The 22,605-nt window shown below is 33.2% G+C and overlaps 3 protein-coding genes across 3 annotated transcripts; 1 reads left to right on the top strand and 2 right to left on the bottom strand.

Annotated features, from left to right (window-relative positions):
* Positions 1–965: 965 nt before the first annotated feature.
* LOC108455917 (uncharacterized) lies at positions 966–2,625 on the top strand. Its single transcript, XM_017754493.2, has one exon. The coding sequence runs from the start codon at positions 1,517–1,519 to the stop codon at positions 2,381–2,383; it is 867 nt and encodes a 288-aa protein (XP_017609982.1). The 5' UTR covers positions 966–1,516; the 3' UTR covers positions 2,384–2,625.
* A 4,694-nt stretch (positions 2,626–7,319) lies between these two features.
* Positions 7,320–9,232, bottom strand: LOC108454461 (DNA-binding protein S1FA-like). Its single transcript, XM_017752932.2, has 2 exons — positions 9,060–9,232; positions 7,320–7,771 (listed from the first exon to the last, which is right to left on the bottom strand). Exons 1-2 carry the CDS (start codon positions 9,111–9,113, stop codon positions 7,553–7,555), a joined length of 273 nt encoding a protein of 90 aa, XP_017608421.1. The 5' UTR covers positions 9,114–9,232; the 3' UTR covers positions 7,320–7,552.
* Positions 9,233–9,802: 570 nt separating this feature from the next.
* Positions 9,803–12,037, bottom strand: LOC108454728 (peroxidase 21). The gene is made up of 5 exons (XM_017753278.2): positions 11,701–12,037; positions 11,091–11,239; positions 10,714–10,902; positions 10,452–10,617; positions 9,803–10,331 (listed from the first exon to the last, which is right to left on the bottom strand). The coding sequence occupies exons 1-5, from the start codon at positions 11,777–11,779 to the stop codon at positions 9,925–9,927; spliced, it is 990 nt and encodes a 329-aa protein (XP_017608767.1). The 5' UTR covers positions 11,780–12,037; the 3' UTR covers positions 9,803–9,924.
* Positions 12,038–22,605: the final 10,568 nt, after the last annotated feature.

The following is a 22,605-nucleotide window of genomic DNA, read 5'->3' as shown; positions in this document are numbered from 1 at the left end:
ATCATTTCAAACAAAAAATTTAGGTTAAATTATACAATCGATCCCCATATTTTTTTTTATTTTGAACAATTTAAATTTTCCTTTTATATTCTTTAAACTTTTTTTCTTTTTTTATTTTTTCCATTATCTTCTGTTTCTCTCTCTATTTTCCTGCCTTCTCCATTTCTGTTTGCGGTTTGTGGTTTGGGTTCGATGTTTAAGGTTTGAGGTTATGATTCAAGTTTATAGTTCAGGTTTGGGTCCAGGGTTTGAGGTTTGAGATTTGGGGTCTAATGTTCCATGTTCAGGATTCAGAGTAAAAAAATTACCAATATTATGTATTAATGACATAGGAAAAAATTGAAATGTCATTAAATAATTGAAAAGGGACCATGGATGATATAGTAGGAAGGATTCATAAAATAATTTCTCTATATATATCAATCACATTATATGTTTTGATAATATTTATTCTTTTTGACATAATGCCTCCTAAAACTACCTATAGTCACTTCTTAACCCACGCACTCAAACCCAAGTCCTCTTACATTAGAGACAATGTCCATGCCAATCGAGTTAAGACTCAATTTAAATATATTCTTACTATATTTATACTTACTATATTTAAGCATTTTATTAAGTTGGTGTTATATTTAATCAAGTCGCCAATTTATTTATGAAATTACTAAAATACCTATTTTTTCAATTATAATTAATGTTATTATGATAATATTTTTGTCTTTTCATAATTTTATATCATTTTTAAATAAAACCATTATAGATTCAAAGATCATGTGTGTGTTCAATTGTATTAAAATACAAATTTATTATCACTCCACTTGTATTTATTATTGAATAAATTTAAAAAAATATTTTCTTTTATTCTATAGTAGTAGGTCTAACAAAATTTAATTTGAATAATTAATTTTAAAAATTATTATAGATTTTATATATTTGAAATTGAGTACTTTGGTCCAGTTGGTCGTTTCCCTTAAAAAAACAAAAGCATCAATCAGCATCCAATCATGAATGCCTGGTTTAGTAGCCACTGAGTGAACCACACCTTCAGTTATCCCGCAAACCACTGTCCCAAACCATAGCCTGGATGTTACCACACTGAACCAACATCCCACCTCGATGCCCAAAACACATCCCTACTCCATCAATCTAAAAGCAAATAAAAAAACCCCTTTCAGTCATTGGATTCATTCACCCATCCGTGCAAATATATATCTATAGACAGAAATATAATAAAGGAAGGTGAGCAGTGACCAACACTGTCTACAATACCTTCTTCATTTTCTACCCACAACCAAAGTCACCTATTCCCAGACGCAAATAACACCCACATGCTTTCAGAAAATGACAAATAACCATACTGCAAATCTTTCATTCTCCAAACTCTAGACCTTCATGTAAGTATATAACTCAAAACATCAAAGAAACTCGTGTAGATAAAGACAGACAGGATAAAGGAGAAATCTCTGGAATCTTTAAAGGAGGAGGAAAGGTTTTTTTTTTGTGTGTGCGTGTGAAAATGAAGGTGTCGTCGAAACCCATATCGAGCCCCTGTCGGGGAGAGAAGTATCCGCCACAATTGATGCGTTTTCTGAGAAGCAACGTTGGAAGTAGAAGCAGGGGAAGGTCACGTTCCAGCCCCATGTTTGTTAGAAGAAAGCACACCCCCATCGAAACCCAAGAGCCTTCTTCGCCTAAAGTAACTTGCATGGGTCAGGTTCGGGTCAGACGCTCCAAACAAACCGCTCCACCAGGTGCCCCTATTTGTCGCAGCAGCCGCTGTAAATGGATCACCAATGCTCTTTTTTGCCATAATTTCCCTGGGGAAGTCAAGGCCAAGCCTTTTGTTAAACCCTCTTGGGAGAAATGGGGGACTTTTTTCCTTATGGGCTCTTGCAGAAAGCCCCAAACTAGAGAAGATTCATCGAAATATGGGAACAAAATGGAAGGAAGTGAAGAGGAAGAGGAAGCTAAGATATTTGCATCTTCTTCTTGTTCATCACCACCAAAAAATGCTTTGATTTTAACACGTTGTCGATCAGCTCCGTACAGGTCTTCTTCTTTAGCTTGTAGATTTTGGGGGTCACCTTTAGCCAACCATGAAACAAATGAAGAAACAGAGGTAGCGAACAGAGGATTTGAAGACGAAGAAGAGAAAGAGTCGATTTGTAGAAATTCGGAAACTGAAGAAAAGCCCGGTTTTTGCAGCAAAATTGAAGAGAAAGAAATAGAAGAAACTGAGAAAAGTGAAGAACCGAAAACAGAGCAGCAGGGAAATGTGGGGCCTGTAGTTCTCGCAAGATGTAAATCAGAACCGGCGAGAAAAGTTGCAAGGCTCGATCCTGAAATGAGATTGTGGAAGAAGAGAACGTTGGGTTTCACGTGATTCATTCCATTTTCATTTAATTAAATTTCTGTTTTTTAACCTTAAATGGACTCATGTTACGTCAACAGCTAGAGCTTTGAGAGAGAATCTCTATGGGCACTTAGGTTAACATAAACCAAGAAAACGGAAATATGTACAGTGTTAAATCAAATCAATGATAGAGTTTATGTCTTCTTAATTTTTATTTGTAATGCTAATGGTTAAAGCTTAGTCAAGTGATTATTAATTTTTGTAATTGATAAGCGGATCAACCTACTAATAGAAGAAAATTAGGACCATTCTTTCTTTTTCAGATTGGATAAGAATCATGGGGATGAAATTTTTTTTATATTTCAAAGAGAAAAGAAAATAGTTTGGGTTTAAATGGGATTAAATTCTGATTCCAAACCTTGGTTGGGGCATACCTAATGGATCCAACTTTTGCACTTGTCACATTGTTAAGCTTTTTGAGGGCCCAGATGCTGTTCTTCTTCACTCATTTAGTAAACAATCAAATTGTTTCAATTTTACCCTTTTCACTTCAGTGGGAGGAGTTTTATCAAATTAAATTTGAATTTTAGAATCGGAGAGGGCTTTACTTACTAATCTTATATGGTAAAATGAACAAAAATATTTATATAAAAAAATTGCTTACATACAAATGGTTGTGTTTTGTTACGTGAGTTATTACATCAATACTATTAAATTTTTAGTAATTTAAATAATTATTTTATTCAGCGAAAGATAATTTATCTAAATTTTAAACATTCGAAATCAAAGTGATAAAAAAAAAAAAAAAGTAACTAGGTAAACATTGGGGTTTATATATATATTTCTTCCACTTTTTAGTAAGGAAGTATTTAAACTAATATCAACATAATTATAAGACTATGAAAGCATCTTCAGAAAGTGGCATAGGGAGCAAAAAAATCCAAGTTGAAAATTTCAATGTATGGTAACCTTAAAGAACGGAAAATAAAATCATCAGCAACAGCATGCGCGCTGACTTACATATATTCAGATTATACCAAATATGAGGGTTATGAAAGAAAAATGAAGCCCCAAATTCCTGACGGAATGAAACTAGGGAAGGCAGGAGATTTTGGTGTCCGAATCTATCTGATACATCAGGTATTGGAAGAACAGGCTTTTACCCTTTACAACCAAGCATCTGCAGTGGTCAGAATCAGATTCTGATCCAAGATTACATCCAGTATCTGGCCCAAAAGATTTTGTTTGGTTTCCCTGTCTAGGGTCAACCTCTAGATTGTAAAACTGCTCAAACTGGAGCCTAATTCCTGTTTTCTTCTGCTTCTTGTTTTTAGTTTTTTCAGAACACGACAGAGATTAATGTCCCAACTTTAACAGCAACAAAAAAACCCCCCCATGAATCTTAGTCCAGACATAACTAAAATGAAGACTTATATACTCAATCGATAGCTAATTAGATCTGCAGTTTTGCTTCCAATCATAGTAAATATTGCTAAATTTACTTATACAGCTTTTTAAAATTTCCATCTGTGTATAAGATAGGTTTTTCAAATATGAAATGGCATAACAGTGACTAAGGAAACAAAAATAGAAAGAGATGGTGTGAAGAATGAGAAATTCAGTTAAGTAGAGCTCAATGGCATGCATCTACCTAACAATGTTGTGAGGATGTTGACGGCTTCAATACCCTAAGCCCATGCTCGATACATTTGGTGTAAAACTGAAAAGCTCTGTTTTTAATTTGGTGGATGAAAGATAGAATTTTTTTTTTCAATGAAAATATAGAAGTTACTATATCAAGTTTTCATATAGAAAATTTCTCTTGGATTTGATTAAAAAAATATTAAAAATCCAAAGATTTGACTTTTTTTTTTTTAACTTTAAATCATATTTGTTATACTCACCTAAGATAATAAATTTAAAGTCCAAAGAAAAAGCTACCTAAAAAGCTCAAACTCCATATGCACTTAGCCAAAACTTATCAAAGCTATACACCTAGTACTAACAAATGTTTGGAGCAAAACAGAAAGCAAGGTAGTGAACCTAAAGTCCTTCAGCAAGACCTAATTGGGTTAAAGATGCCTCAACCAATTAAGAAATGACGATGCACTCTCATGCAAAGTGACAGCTTACCGAATACCCTAGGGAATGGAGGACATGCACAGATATAAAGAAAGCAGTGTAGCAGTCTCCTATTGAATCATTCTACCACTCTACCCCTATGCTATCCCTTTCTGGCTCTCATCCTCTTTATTGGCTTAAGCATCAAAAAGCATCATGAAGGACAAGTTCCAACGCCCTCATAGTTCACCTTATGCTTGCAAGTCCTAATCCATCCAAATCCAATTATGTTCCAAAGTGATGTAAACAATATTGTTTGTAGTCCTTCTGACAAATTAGTTCCACCATTATCCTCCTCCTCCACTTGCAACTCTTCATTAGTTTTTTATTCCATTTGAGCCAGCTTTTCTCACACCAATACCATTTAATGTATCTATATGGCTTACTCAATCGTTACCCCTACTTTTGTGGTATCCTATCCAAAGTTGTTAGTGCGTATGCTATAGATCATATCATATACAATTGACCATTTGTTTCTAAGAGTTCTTTACTTATTCTCCATGCGAGGCTTAATTTTGATACCCAAAAAAGGAGAATTTTAATTGTAACATTTTCTGCAGTTTTGATAGATATCCTTTATTGAAGCCGCAATTAATATTGTGGTTGCCTAGGTGGTGCAATTCAACTAAGGCTTTGTATTAAACTTTACCTTCATCATCTGTCCAATGTCTCTTATGAGAATTGCTACTTAAAACTCTCACATTTGAAATTCACCTCTTGATTTGTTATTCTATAAGTATAAGTGGAATGATATAATACATCAAAATTATTGCCAAATCAAATATAAAGAAGAATGAAATATACAAATAAAGAATATAAATATCACAAATAAATACAATCAAACATTTCATGCAAAAAAAATATTTATGTAAAGTAGTTCATACATTGACAACTAAACTCATATCTACATTTAATGAAATTATTTCAATTACTTCAGATCAATTTACTCCATTATTTCACTCTTCGAAGTAGCCTTCCACTCACTAAACATCTCCTTAGTAAATTGTTGTTGCCACATGGTCCACTCATTTGTAGGCTCAATTTAGGAAACTAATGTTTCATTCATATCATCTCCGACTTCCTCATTACTTGAAGCTTCATTATCCGATTTCAATGGATCATAAGACATTTCATTACAAACATAATTATGAAGTAAGAAATGTGCGATGATAATTCGATTTTGTGATAATTCGATTTTGTGTCCTAATGGGATAGAAAGAGGGACTTCTAAGTATATTGCACCTCATCTGAAAGAGACAAATACTTAGATTTTTTTTTGTCTAATTTGGTATTTAAGCTTGACACTTTTTTCTGATTTAGTACTTGAACTTGAGACTTTTTTTAATTTGACCATTTTTTGGGTCTAATTTGGTACCTAAACTTGACTCTTTTTCCTAATTTGGTACCTTTTTTTTGTTGATTCAGTACTTGAACTTGTCAAACCTTATACAAATTACTCCAATATACTAATAATAATAATTTTTTGTTAGGTAGCAAAAATAATTATTGAATGATTGACATGTGGCAATGACATGGTATACCTTGTTCAATATTAATTTGTTAAGTATAACTCAATGCACAATTTTTTAACATGAATTTCATCTAATACTGAAGATATTTTTGCAACGTAACATGAATTTTTTAATACCGTTATTGTTTTGGGGTAATTTGTATATCATTTAACAAATTTAGGTACCAAATTGAATCTAAAAGAGCTTAAGTACCAAATTAAGAAAAAATGTTAAGCTCAATTACCAAATTGGACACAAAAACCTTAGATACCAAATTAAGATTTCGGTACCAAATAATTAATTCTGCCTTTTTAATTTGATTATTGTTACTTATTAACATTAAAATTTGGAGGAGGGGGAGGAGAAAGAAGGAAGAAGAAGATTGAGAATTGATGATTCACGCGTACTATGTGGGTGTGGCTAACGCTTGCAGATATAGGTTTGGTGCACCCATTTATTGCCCAGGGAAAAGGAGCAAAATACGCCCCTCCATCCGTCAAATTTGGTTTTTGGAAGTTTCTACCATCCTGTACTGTTCATTGGTAAAATCAAATGTTTGGTTCTATTCTCATTTTCATACACTCTGTTATTGTACCATGAGCTACTGCGTTAGTTGATCGCTTGATAATGCTCTTTCATGTGGAGTTTTACACACAGAATCGAAGGAAAAATGGAGATTATATAAATCTGGTGGTTTTCTTGGGATGAACAGGGCACTAAAAGGATCATGCGGATGCTGTGGGATAGTTTAGTGGAAGATGAGTTGCAACGCCAACAGTGTGAATCAGCCTGTGACTTTGCAACCCATGTTTTCTGCCAGGAATTCTGTAAGCTCCTTTGCATTTGTCTCAGCCTGTCCTGGGGATTAGACCATGGCCGTGGACCCTTGTCCATGTCCTGCCTTGTAATATGAAAGAATTCTAGGAGAGTAGCTACCTCGTAATTACATCATCAGTGATGCATGTAGTAAAAATAATGTTAACGTGAGAAACCAAATAACATACTGATGGATACATCTGTATTGCACTAAAAATAATTTATTACATAGTTCTTGAATAAGAGCATGTTGGGCTTAGAGGTTTGAATCGCATAAGATGATTTCGTTAAAACCAACAGAACGGCTAATGGCTAAAGTTCTTGAACGAGGTTCTAATGTTTCTTTTTCAGATGATCAAATCAAAAACATTCTTTTCCACAGGGCATGCAACGTATCCTAAGTTTGAAATTAGTACATGCCCTCTAAACAGGAAAAGCCTATGAAGCACCACTAAAAGGCTTCATTGAGGTTGCTTTGAGTCCGTAAACGGCTTCCATGGGTTGTGGAAGCAACTAAATGAGTAACATAAGATGTAAATTAAAACGAAACATATAATAAGAGTAAACACAACAACAAGTAAACCTGCACCAGACAAACAAAAAACAGTATTTACTTCCTTATCTACGCAAACGTATGTTAACTTCTAATTAAGATGTTAAAGTTTGACCGACTAATGTAACTCACTGGACACGGAACAGGAAGTTGCAAACAGTTTAACATGGGGAGCTGAAGAGATCAGACCTCGAAGTCCTACTCTCCTGGTGCTGAGACTCCTTGCTTCAGCCTCTCTCTTTTCAACTTCTTCTTGGATACTGGCTTCTTTTTCCTAGGAGGAAGAGTCTTTTGCGCATACGAGTAAAGTACATAGTTCCCTACAAGGAATATCAGCAGCAGCCCCACAACAACCAGTAGCACTAGCAATCCGGGGTTCAACCCTTTGGCTTCAGTTTCATAAATGATCTTGTTTCCCTATTGCATCAGGGGAAACGAAATTATTACACCCTAAGCATTCATCATCTAATGCACAAGAAAAACACAAAAACGCAACTAGCTGCTCGATATTTAGCTTCAACATTTTAGCTTCGCATGGCCATCGAGAGCCAACAGGGAAAGTTCATTTTATCATGGAAGGAAAATTCTTAATTGCATATGTTTTATTTTAAGAACTTAGTCCTCCTACATGGAAGCTGCTGACTTTTCAAAGGGGTTATTAAGTTATGTCATATGATACTTGCAAAATAAAAAATTCTACAACGCAGGACAACATCGCATACAGGCAGTATTGCTCCAAAAAATAATTTATCATTCGTTTATAATGAGACTTAATTGAATGCACAAGGTTTCTACCGAGACCCCGTTAATTTATCAGAGATGTTAATTCTTAATCGAGCTCATGCTCATTTTAGCAAGCTAGGCATAATTATGGCATTGAAATGCATAACGAAATCATCGAATGTTACCAAGTGAGAACATTTTTCTGGTTTTCCGCTAAAAAATCAGTTTTCATTTTTTTTTCTTTTTGGACATTAAGGAGGAGTATAGACTAACAAAAACCCAATCCGAGTTGATCATTTCAAATCCCACATTAAGAAAGGGAAATATTTCCATTAATAGCAGCTATTAAATGACTGCTTTGTCTTTAGCAAAAAAAATTAATGAAAAGGAAAAAAAATCTCAGCCAATCTTTACATTTACAACATATAATCCTACTATTAAACGAGTCAAAACAAAAGCCAACAACATTATTAGTTATTATCATCACCGAAAACTTGCATTGAAAATGGATCAATGTCAAATTAATTATTCCAATTAAAAGATTTAATCTGCTTAAAGAAAGAATCCAATCCAGAAGAAAATTTTTTATGTATAACTAAAGATTTCAACCACCAGCACATCGCAAAAAAAAAAAAAAAAAAAGAAGAAGAAGAAGAAGAAAGAAAGAAAGAAAAGTTAAGAAAAAAAAAAGAGAAGGTAATATACATGCAATATGAAAGATGGAAACATCTTGATGTTAGATTACTCAAACAAAAACATGCAAATAAGAAAAAAGAAAATCTAAATTATGCGAGACAATCAGCATGCACAATTCTCAAAACAATATAAAATGAAATGATAAAAAAAACCACTAGATCAGCACGATACCAAGTAATAAGGCGGGGAGAGAAAACCAGATCTCTATATTAGATGGAAATTTTTAATTGATTTAGCACGGATCTAGGTGAATTGCCAAAGATATTGAGATTCAAGAAATATGTACCATTTCATAAAAGGAGGGAGGAACCTTATCGGCGAAGTCGGACTCTTCTGCCATGGCTGCGAACTCAAAGGTAGAGCTCCCGACCAAAACGAATTTACGACGGAGAAAATTCCAGAAATTGGAGAAGATGAATAAAACCAATTCAAGGTACCATACCTGATGGTATTTATAACGGGACTGTTCCGGATTTTGATTATCATGATTTGGATGCAGATTCAGATTCAGAGTTGAAAGTTGAAACCCATTTTCTCCAGTCCAATGGATCCAAGTAAACGTTGGGCTTTATGTCTTAACATATTAAGCCCATTGGAGTGTTAGTTCGTACAAACTGTGTCAAAATATATATAGGGGTAAAAACATCTCTTTGGTCCCCCTCAATTTTGATATATAGTAAATTAGTCTCTCAAAAAATTAAAACAATTTAATCTTTGTCAATTTCGAAAGCGAGTAACTAAAAACAATTAATCTCCTCGTTAATGTTTCTTTTTTCAATATCTAAAAACAATTTAATCTTTTGTCATATAAACACTTTGTGACTGATTTGTATTTAAATTTTTATATTTTTCCTTATAATTTAACATAAAAACAATTTAACAAAGAAAAGGATTTGCCTTAGCTCATACTTTCTTTTTTTTGAGATATGGCTTAGCTCATACTTAATTACAATTAACACGCGTTTTTTTTGTTTGGAATGAAAACATCCTCCATATTTACACGGTTTGCATAGTTTATTCTGTCATTCATTTGGAGTACATAATTATCTCTTGCGGGACAAATTTTATTGCAACACAAATATAATTAACTTGCGAGTTGCAAGCATACTAAGGAAAATTTGCATTCCCCAGTTTCTTTTAACATTGTAATTTTATTCACTGTTGACATAACGACAATCCTTTCGAACCTCTCCTTCATCTCCCGTAAGTGGATTATTCTCTGACAACAACAGCACAGCTCTGGCAAACTGGTCATGGAAATATCCATTATCAGCAGCCATTTTCTCCACAAAAGGGGAAGTAGTGGGATCAGAGGTCAGTTGCTGGTCGATCACCAGCAACCCCTTGTGCTTCAACAAGTTCTTGTAGTACATATTGTCAAGAATCATCGGCGTTTCCCGGTCGTTTCTCGAGTACAACACCGCCTCCGGATCAGGGTCGGGTGTCGGACACCTCCCTTTAAGGTACTCGGCATAGTCAGGTTCCAATGTCGGATCAACTGTGGGGTAGAGTCTGTGTACTAAGTTTACACAATGAACTCGACCTACAGAGTGAGCTCCTAAACAATAATAAAGCAAGATTTATCATATTATATGGAATAAATCAAACGAGAATATAGTTTTCATACACACACACACACACACACACATATATATATTTATATATATATATATTATACCTAGTAAAGCTACTACTCCTTGGGTGTCGATGCCAATGGATTGAAAGCGTGAAAGCACCAACTCCATTGAATCATTGTGGTTGGGGATGGTATTTTCTACCTCTGGAAGGTAACTTCTCTTGCTATCTTTCCGACCGGTTTTCATCTCAATGCGTGGTCCTCCAAGCTGTAATATGGGCAGAGGTATAGGTTTATACGTTTAACAAAACTGTCCATTTTATGTTTTGATTTTTGTTTTTAATGAAAAAAAAAATATACAGACCAAGACAATGCCATCTCTAGCAGAAAGAGAGACGATATCAGCGCAGGAAACTGTCCTTGGACATTCTTGCTCCAGAGCATCTTTAATTGTCTTAACGTACTTGAAATTTCTCATCCCAAAACTCCTATCTGATTTTTGTTCCGATTCAATTCCATTCACCGTCTCTAACAATAACGATGCATCGCATGACTGCATCAACAAAATAGCTATGTTATTCTCGCTCTTCATTTTCATTATATAATCACATATTGGGATATATGTATAGAAGTATAATTTTATAAATATATATATATATATGATACTTGACTTTGCCATACATAGGATAAGACTAAATATGATTTAATTACCATCTGATCAATAAAACAAAAGATATATACCTTAACCATGCAGTCATGGAAGAGATTTCGAACCCAAGAAACAGCTGTGTTTCCATGTTTGTTGTAGAGCTTGATGACTTGTTGTTTGATGATCTCTTCAGCATTGGGGCAACTTTGAGCATAGTAGTTCAACTGGAGATTACCTTTGACTGCAAAAAAAGGATAAGATCAATTGTTTTCCTTGGTATTTTTTTCCCTCTCTGAAACCTTATCAGAACTGGCTTTCAGCCTTGGAATTAAAATATTGCTAGGCAATGTTGGTAGTCTATCGTGAAATATATATATATATAAATCTATGGGGTCCAACATTTCTAAATTAAGCTCGTGAGTTTGGTGGCATTGCAACCAACTCTACTTTCTCCTGTTCATCTTAATCCATTGATTACACAAATTCTTAGGTAGGCAAGGTCATTGAGGTTTGGCCATAATGCAAAAATTTTACTAATTAAGAATTGTATAATTACCAACTAATGGTAATAGTAATAGTAGTACTCACATCGGTCTAACTCTAAACTCTCACGTAAGGAAGTCTATCCCAGGGTACGAATTTGAGCATAATAAAAACACGACATGAGCTAAAACATAAAAATGAAAAGAAACAGTTAAGTACCAGAATGAAGCTGTAGGAGTAATGGTAATAACAAAAAGATAAAGCTGAGGCAGCAATGGTGGCTCTTGATAGCCATCATGTATGAATATCTTTGGTGTGATACAACTCAAAGACCGTCGACCCAAGCTTTATATAGTAGTGTTTTAAAAGAGCCTGAAAAATGAGAAAATTAAATTAAAATAAAAGAAAGGGCAAGCTCCCTAATCTCGATTCCTCCACTACGCTACTTTCTTTGACCTTATGCCCCCTTCCCTCCTCACGCGAGCGGCCGCCCCCACTATGGGGCAACGGTCAAGTTTTTCTTCAGGATTCGCTGGATGTATAATATAATTTTATACTTCATTATTGTTTATTTGTTCACATCTTTAAGCATTCAATTATGAATTCAACTATATTGAATATTGATGGCAAGAAGAAAGAGATTTGTTGGGTTCCTCACGTATAATTGGTTTTCCTACAATTTTCTTTAATTTTTCATTCATGAAGCTTCGATTTGAAATTATTTAATAATATGTATTTTGTATTTTAATTATAATTATAATTTTTAATTTGTGTTCTTCATATTACAAAATGCGTAACTAATGGCTCAATTTTTGCTATACAAATCAGTTTATTTATGAAACTAACCGTGTTAATATTAATAAGTGACCTAAACATGTTAATTATCAAAATTTACAGAGTGTTGAATTTATGAAGAAAATTATTTAGTAAATTAGTAAATATAATTATTTAATATAATTATGTTGTTTGATAAAATGAATATTAATTTTTAAAATATTGTTTATTTTTATTTTAATCTTATTAATGTAATAGTTTATATTATTTTGGGTGAAAGATAAATATGGTAATTTGAATATCTTATTTTTTAAAATTATTTTAATTTTTAATAAAATAAATTCGACCTAATATTTTCTACCTTAAGTGATAAGTAACTATCACTTATTTATTTTGTTGAAATTTTTATATTAAGTAAAAATTGAAATGATATCAAACACGTTTAAAATATTAAATATTGAAAATTTTCATTTTATTGATTTATCAAACACATTCTAAATACCAAATACATTTTTCAAAGGTAATCAACTACAAAATTAGAACTATATATAATATAATAGATTATGGTATACCTAAATTGTGACTTGTGAGTGAAACAAGTTTTATGTAGGACATAAAATTATAAAAAAAATTATATAAAAATTAAATATAGCTCTAGTTGAATTGATAAATTTAAAGTTTTGATATTTATGGTTTCTCATATTTAAATTTGTATAGTTATTTTAAATTTATTTGATATAAAAAAGATAAAACATCAAACACCTTAGTAATTGTGTATATTGAGGTTAAAATATGTTCTAAGTCTCTATACATTTGAAAATTAGTCTATTTACTTTTATTTTAAGAAATTTAGTCTCTTTACTTTTGTAATTTAAAATGCAGTTCAATTGTTAACATTGTTAAAATTCACTTGTTAAATTCAAATTCATTGCAATGTCAATTTTTAATAACATGGCTATCAAATGAGTATTTTTTAATTTCAAAGTGTCACATCAATGAATTTAATAAAAGAATTTTAATGGTGTTAACAATTAAATCTGAAATTTAAAATACAAAAGTAGAATGACTAAATTTCTAAAAATAAAAGTAGAATTAAATTCCAAATATATAAAGAGTATATGAACTCAGAACATATTCTAACCTTATATTTATTACTTTATAAAAAAATAGACACTTTTTTCTAATTAAATTGATGTCTGATAGACTATGACTCAACTCAACTAAAAACATAAATATAGTATAGATGAATAATTATATATATAATTATTAAAATCCCTGATTGCTTACAAAATTAGTTCACATGTTGTCTATTTGACCCAAAGAAAAGTAAGCATGAAATATTATAAGAAGATGAAGTTGTATAACAAATAAAATATTGAGCAATTTGTAGGGCTTTATATGTTATCCAAATTATGATATTCATAAAAAGAAATGAATTACTAAATCAACTTGCATTTATATAGTAACTTGAGAAATTATTAGCCTCTTAATATGGAGTCCAATGTCACCCTCATTCACTCAATTTTAGTGGATTTGTGGTGTTGTATGCAGTAAATTTTAGTAAGTTATTTTATTCCTATACCCCCAAAAAGGACTTTATGGTTTAAACTTAAAAGAGAGGGAAATAATTGGTTTCCAAGTGGTTAGTGGGTGATACCAAAAATAAATTAAAGGAGTGGTTCATAATAAGAGAGAGATTATGTGATTTTTGTCCTTTTTTCTTTTAGTTAGACTGTCATGTACATGTGACGCAACCAATTTTAATTAATTAACCAATGATTTTTATGTTGATGCTTTATTAAGTACATATCGTTATATCATTTTCTAGAATTTTGGTGAATATAGTTTTCCTTTTATATTTAATATTGTTAATTTAATATATTTATGTTATGTTATTTTAATATAGTACATATTTAATATATTATTATTAATAAATTTTGTATTATTATTATTATTATGTTTAAATATATATTTATATTTTAAATTCTCAATTTCCATGTAATATAATTTTTAATAAAATTAATACAATTTAACTAAAGACAAAGATAAATAATTAATTAATTAAACTAAACTTATACGTAACAATTTAGCACATAGATACTTAACAATTCAAGGATGTTTACCATTAATAATTTAATAACATGGCCTTGCTCTCATTCTGTATTGCTTTGTGGGCATCCTCATAAATTTGACTGATGTCTATTATTTTTATTTTATTTTTAAAGAAAAGACCACGGAGAAATGGATAAGGTTAATAATAAATTTCTTTTATTTGATCAAATAATGTCTATTTTAATAAATTAGTTTTTTTTCCATTCGACGAGAAGAATAGTTTTTCATTTATTATAATTTTATACAAAACTTAAAATTACTCGTAACACTTTCTTAAGAGAATAATGCATTTCAATGTACTTGAACTCATGTCTTCTTTTCTTGAATATCAATATAAATATTTTGTTATTACTAATTATCAATTAGATTAAGAATGTTGTGTATTTTATTGTAAGGATTCTTAATTAGTATATGTCCATTAGGATTCCATATTTCATATTTATAACCATAGGTTGGTAAAGATTTTAATTGATTGTTGTCTTCTTATTTGTTTTCATCACCATTTTTATATTTTATAATGTATAGCAGGATATTGTTTAAAATGATTCTTTGAAAAGCCTAAAGCTACAATAATAGACATTGAGTAAGCACAAGCTTAAGCTCGTGAGAGTAATCAGATATTTAGATCCAACTTGTACGTATAAGGAGTTTCAAGAGATAGAATAAATTTTTATTTGGGATATGGCTATGGAAATAGCATTTTTATTTAACTTTAATCTAATTAAATCATTATATATATATATATATATAATTTAGACATATTGATTGGTTATTTGTAAAGTAGCTTAAAAATATGACGTGAAGAAAAATTGGAAACAAATAAAACAAATTATTTATCAAATTTTCAAACTCTAACTTTTCCTAATGAAAAAAATCCTTTTGTTCTTCTCTTCAACTAAAATTTGATGAAATAGTTGTATAGATTTTATCTTAGATAAACACGATTTATTTTAAGAGTTATTGAAATTAAATCTTAAAAATGAATTAAGATCTTTAAACCTAATCTTAAGTAAATGAAGTATGTTTTAATGGTAGTTGAGACTTTATCTTTAAACCTGGAATTTATATCCTTTCTTTAGTGAAGGATGACAGGGGAGAAGTTCTATAAGAATTCTTAAAATTTGGCATAAAGTTCTACAATTTTTTTTTAATTTGTTTGATTATTTTGAAGATTTTTTAAATATTTGAGAGAGTTTTCGCCTTTAAAACTTTTTCCTTAAAGCTTAAGGTTATCACTAAATGTAACACTTTATACTTAATTCGATTGCTGGGTTCGAACTACGAGATATTACTACTGACAGAGTAAATTCAAGCCATTATGCAACATCTGATCGTTTAAACATGAAAATCAATAGCATTCATAAACATAATATGTTACACAAACATTTTTGGATCCCACACAAGCTTACCAAAGCTCTTTTGTTACCCCAAGCTTGAATTAAGATCAAATTGTAAGGTATGGAAACTTTTGGGCTGACATCATGACTTCACACTTTACACATCGTGACGTCACCATCTCAATATTTCACGTCGTGACTTCATACATACCACCTTTGTGACAACATTTTGTTTCGGCACGACATTAAAAGTTGAAGGTTGTGATGAGGACTCTATTTTTGATAAAAATGTCATTTTAATTCCCATTCAAGGCATGTTAAACAACCCACATGATTCGTACGGACTTGGTACCATTAAAACAACCTAAACTCATATCATTTTATTGTCAAACAAATCACTTAACCATTCTAATCAAAACCAAATCAAACATAAGCTTAACCTACTCAAAATCAATTGATTTTATTACTTTTTGTGGAGTATGCCTTGCATTTCAGCATAAACAATGTGTGGCGTCACAACGAGGAGCTGTTCGTGTCGACGAGCTATTGACATTGCGATGAGGAAACATGCTTTGTCCCGATGATATGGAGACATGTTCCTCAATTTTCTCATATTTACTTCTTTCAATTAAACAATGTTTTAGTTACCCACTTAAACTCTGATTAGTATATATTATTTTAAAATTATTTGACCTACGAATTGAGACTATAAATAAGCCTTCTACAAGCCTAGAAAGATTTAAGTATTAGCTTTTACAAGCTTTCAAGGAATCTTGTATATAAGTTTTGGGGGTTCTTATTTTTCAGGTTTCAAGGTTTAGTTTTTATCTTCATCTCTGTACTCTTCATTTTTACCGATTTAGTGAAATTATCTTTGCATGTGGTTTTTTATCCTCTTCAGAGGGGTTTTTCTACGTAAAATATTTGGATTTTTATCCTTTTCAGAGGGGTTTTTCCACGTAAAATATTTGTGTTGGATCTTTTCAATTTCTTCTGTGACAGCCCTATTTTGACCCTATTCGGGAAGTAGTTTCGGGATCGCTAAACCGAGTCACCGAAATATTTGAATATAATATTTTATGTCTAAATATGTGTTTATGCCTGTGTGAATTTTTAAATGCTTTAATTTTTGCAAATTGATGTGAAATTAATTGAAAATGGACTTGTGTGAAAATTTTGAGAATGTGTTAGGTAAATTTTGAAATGGCCTTGTATTATGTGACTTTAAAACACAAGGACTTGCATGTCAAATTGACATGTTTTTTTTATAGTGGCCGGCCATGTGGAATAATCATTGAAATGTATGTATTTTATACATATATTTGTATTATAATATAATTATAATTATATATGTTATTGGTGTTAAAATAAAATAAATAAAATAGTGAAAAGTGAAAAGAACAAGGCTTAGTTCATCTTTTGTTCTTCATTTGCCGAATATAGGAGGGAAAGCTAGGCTTTCGGTCACTCTTTGATTTTTGCTTGATTAAGGTAAAAATTTCATGTTATTTCCTTTGAATTTTTTTTAAGTGTGGTTGATAGCTAAGTATTTGACTTAGCCCATTTTGAAATTTTGAATTCTATGGTGATTTAGGCATTCGGCCATGATATGGATGGTAAGAAATGGTGGTTGTTTTATGCTCTTATGAGTAAAGGTGGATAAGTGAGGTTTAAACTTGTTAGATATGCATAGTAGTGGTTTAGGTGCTTTGGGGAATTTTGGCTAACATGTTTGTGCTTACCGAAATTGAATTTGAGGTTTTGAGCATAATTTGTGTAACTTGTGAATGAAATACTTGAAATTATGAATTAGAAACATGAATTTAGTCGGCTACTTAAGACAAATTGTCAAATAATGCTCAACATTAGTGTTATTTACTTAGTTGGCAAATTAAGCTTAGAATAGGTGAATTCGTGGGTATGGGGCAAAGTATTTATATTCGGCCATTAGCTAGATTTTGTTAAGATTTGGATAATTGAGAATTTAGTCAATATGCTTAAAAAGAAGCGTTCATAGTTGCCGAATTGTAAAGTGAGAAGTTGCTAAGTAAAATTGATGTTAAAATCAATGAAATAGAGAATGGTAGGTTTAATTGAAGAAGTCATGCTTTGTGTGCCTTATTTGCTTATTGAATATTCGGCTTTGTCCCTAGAGAATGAATGAATTGATGATAATTGTTTATGGGAATTAGCTTTGCCATGTTTATGTTAACAAGATGAGAAATGAATTAAGATGGTCCTAGTGTGCCGATTGGGAGCTAGGAAATTGAGTTAAAGATAGAAGATAGTGAGTAAATATTTTATAGACATTTTTGACACTTAAGTTCACATGAATTTAAGCTTACCAAGTGATCACATATTCGGCTCTTGATGATTATTATGTCATGAATAATGAGTTTGATTAAAAGATTATGTAAACTTGATCAAATCAATAATTTAGTTGTGACTTGTAACATAGTTGTCTTTGGCCGAATGTGTATGTAAAGGAAAATTGTGTGTGTGTGTGTGTGTCATATTAGAATGAAAGTGTAATTATTGAATGAGAGGTATGAATAAGGTTTAATATAATTAAACTTGTTTAACATAGCTCAAGAGCATAGAAGGGCAAAATCGGATAAGGGAAAAGCTAAAGTCACAGAATAGCCAACCCGAAATTTGTTCAGAAAGATACAAGGTAAGTCTTTGAGTAATGGAACTTAGCTTATGATTTGATAAAATCATTATATATAAGCATAATAAATAAATTGTGACCTAATAGTTCTACTTGAATTACGTAGTGAGATAAATAATTTGTACATATGACTTGTAGCCAAATGGTTATAGAAATCATGTTAGATAGCGAAACGAAATCGTGTTCTTTATATGTGGCTATTAAGCCGAAAGTGGAATGGTTGATAAGCATGTTGTGCTTGTGTTCTAGTATTGTAAATAAAATGCTAATGTGTTATGATATATATATATATATATATATATATATATGTGCATGATAATTGAAGATTATAACCGGGCTAAGACCCGCAGGCCTTGTGTGAGATTTATTTCCGGGCTAAGTCCCGAAGGCATTCGTGCCGATGTTATATCCGGGCTAAGTCCCGAAGGCATTCATGCTGGTACTCTAGTAGCTAAACTTTGATAATGGCATGTATAGGCTTGACTTTTTGATGTTAAATAAGTATCTTTTTGATGATGTATATATGTATAGCCATGCGAAAATGGCTTGTTAAGTTACTATATGTGTTCCACATAGTTAATGTGAATGTGTGGTTGATATTCGATTAATGTTTTCCATGTTTTGATGTGAATTGAACTTAAGAATGAATCAATGTACCCATTAACTTGAGATGACTCTTTTGTGTATTGTATAATTGGAAAAAAAAAAACAAGTTGAAATTCGGTTGTATAAGTGTGCCAACGGGAGTTATTCGAATAAAGTTAAATGAAATTTCGTGTTTGTATGGTAATACTCCTTAACCCTCCGGCGACGGGTACAGGTTAGGGGTGTTACATTTTATTGGTATCAGAGCTACGGTTTAGTTGATTCTAGGACTAACGTAGCACGTATGAGTCTAGCTATACATGCCATTAAGTGTTAATACGATAGTGTGATGATTTCTGATAGTTAAAAATGTTTTTTCGTATAGTAATGGATTTTGATCCCGATCGAGCGATAGCTAATGATGTTGAGAGTGTAGCGCCTGCTCCCGCACACGGGACCGCACCGATAGACTCTCAACCTAACGCAAGCAATCAAAATGATGAGGCTAGATCAGCCTTTTATAATGTGATGAATGATTGGTTCAACCAATACATTCAGACAAATACGGCTGCTCCACAACCCCCACTTCCAACAAATACACCCCCTGCACCTATGATACCTCTAATGATTAATCACATGAGGTTGAATAAGCCCCCGGTAGACAGAATTAGAAAGCATGGGGCTACTGAATTTAAAGCTACAGACAGTGATGATGCCGAACAAGCTGAGTTTTGGTTGGACAATACTATCCGAGTATTCGATGAACTATCTTGCACACCTGATGAATGCCTTAAATGTGCCATATCTCTGCTACGTGATTCTGCCTATTATTGGTGGAATACATTGGTTTCTGTTGTGCCCAAAGAACGAGTGACGTGGGAATTCTTCGGTCGAGTTTGAAAAAATATATCGATCGAGGTTCATCGATCAGAAACGAAAAGAATTTCTTGAGCTTAAACAGGGTTCCATATCAGTTATTGATTATGAACGGAAGTTTGTCAGACTTAGTAGATATGCTCAGGAATGTGTATCGTCTGAGGCTATTATGTGTAAACGTTTTGAAGATAGGTTGAATAAAGATATAAAATGTTTGTTGGCATTCTTGAAATACGAGAGTTCGTAGTACTTGTTGAGCGAGCTTGCAAAGCCGAAGAACTTAGTAAGGAAAAAAGAAAAGCTGATGTCAGAGTTGGAGAATTTCGTAAAAGATCTTCAGGAAAGTCTTTTCAGCAATCATTGAAGAAATTTCGAGATGATTCAGGCCGATCAAAGAACACATCGGGTTTTTCCAGACGAGACCGCGATCGACCCCCTGTGAGTACACGAGCCACTTCAGTTGCCAGTGTTGGAAATAATCGACGGGATAGAACCGAGTGCAAGTATTGTGGAAAATGGCATTCGGGGAGCTGTAGATTTCATGACCGCTCATGTTATAGATGCGGATCAGCCGACCATTTTATCAAAGACTGCCCGAGATTATCCGAACAAAATGTGAACCAGAGTGGGAAACCGAGCGCTACTACAGCACGAGGTAGACCACCTAGGAATACGGGGAATGCTAGTGGCGGTCAGAGAGGGTCTAGAGATGCTACAACCAGATCTGAGGCTCGTGCTCCTACTAGAGCTTATGCTATACGCGCACGCGAGGATGCTTCTTCGCCTGATGTTATTACCGATACTTTCACTCTCTTTGATACTGATGTGATTGCTTTGATTGAACCTGGTTCTACTTATTCATATGTATGTGAAACTTTAGCATCCAGTAAGACTCTACCTGTTGAGTTTACTGAGTTCGTGATTCGAGTATCGAATCCCTTGGGTTGATATGTGCTAGTCAACAAAGTGTGGAGGAAATGCCCCCTGATGGTTTGAGATTTCTGTTTCCCAGCTGACTTGATGCTTTTACCCTTCGACGAGTTTGATATTATTCTCGGAATGGATTGGTTGACTGTGCACGATGCTGTAGTGAATTGCAAGCGAAAGACTATCGATTTGCGATGTTCGAATAATGAGATAATTCGGGTTGCATCCACTGATTTAAACGGGCTATCAGCCGTATTAACTTCCATGTCAGCTCAGAAATATGTGAGGAAGGGCTGTAAAGCGTATCTGGCCTATGTGTTAGACAGCAAAGTATCCGAACAAGAGCTTGAGATTGTACTTGTGGTTTGTGAGTATTCGGATGTGTTTCTTGAAGAGTTACCGAGATTACCACCTATTCGTGAAGTAGAGTTTGGCATTGAACTTGTACCTAGGACTACACCAATTTCGATAGCTCCATATCGTATGGTACCAACCGAATTGAAGGAATTGAAAGCTTAGTTGCAAGAATTGACGGATAGAGGTTTCGTACGACCGAGTTTCTCACCATGGGGCGCACCAGTTTTGTTTGTGAAAAAGAAAGACGGGACTATGAGAATGTGTGTCGACTATAGACAATTGAATAAAGCCACTATAAAGAATAAATATCCGTTGCCTCGAATCGACGACCTGTTTGATCAGTTGAAAGGAGCTTCAATGTTTTCAAAGATTGATCTGCGATCCAGTTATTACTAGTTGAGAGTTAGAGATTCCGACGTGCCAAAGACTGCTTTCAGAACGAGATACGGACACTACAAATTTTTAGTGATGCCGTTCGGGCTCACTAATGCCTCTGCGGTTTTTATGGACTTGATGAATCAGGTGTTTAAACAGTATCTGGATCGATTTGTGGTGGTGTTCATCGTCGACATTTTGATTTACTCTCGTGATGAGATCGAGCATGCCGAGCATTTGAGACTTTTGCTTCAGACTTTATGTGATAATCAATTGTACGCGAAATGCAGTAAATGCGAGTTCTGGTTACGCGAGGTTAGCTTTTTGGGACATATAGTGTCTATTTCGGGTATTCGAGTCGATCCAAACAAGATTTCAGCCATTCTTGACTGGAAACCTCCTAGAAATATTTCAGAAGTTCGGAGCTTCTTGAGACTTGCCGGTTACTACCGACGATTCGTAAAAGGTTTTTCGATGATCACGACACCTTTGACAAAATTGCTGCAAAAAGACGCCAAATTCAAGTAGTCTGAAAAGTGTCAGAAAAGTTTCGACCAGCTGAAAACGTTTTTTACGGAAGCCCTAGTGTTAGTTTAGCCAGAATCCGGTAAGGAGTTCGTGATTTATAGTGATGCATCTCTGAACGGTCTGGGCTGTATTTTGATACAAGAGGGTCGAGTTGTCGCATATGCTTCGAGCCAGTTAAAGCCTCACGAGCGGAACTATCCGACTCATGATCTGGAGCTAGCTGCTATTGTTTTCGCTCTGAAAATTTGGCGTCACTATCTGTTCGGTGAGAAATGCCACGTCTTTTCTGATCATAAAAGTCTCAAATATTTAATGACTCAAAGAGATTTGAATCTGAGACAAAGACAATGGTTGGAGTTACTTAAAAACTACGAGCTTGTCATTGACTACCACCCGGGAAAAGCTAATGTAGTTGCGGACGCTTTTAGCCGAAAATCATTATTTTCCTTGCGAGCTATGAACGTACAATTATCGTTGTCGGCAGATGATGTGTTGATAGCCGAGTTAAAAGCAAGACCAGTGTTAATACGACAAATTTGTGAAGCTCAGATAGTCGACGATGAGTTGGTTGCTAGGCGAGTT

The sequence above is a fragment of the Gossypium arboreum genome, chromosome 9, assembly GCF_025698485.1.
Source record: "Gossypium arboreum isolate Shixiya-1 chromosome 9, ASM2569848v2, whole genome shotgun sequence".
In the NCBI taxonomy this organism is placed as follows: domain Eukaryota; kingdom Viridiplantae; phylum Streptophyta; class Magnoliopsida; order Malvales; family Malvaceae; genus Gossypium; species Gossypium arboreum.
Note: the sequence above shows the minus strand (reverse complement) of the source record. Positions and strands in the feature narration are given on the sequence as shown.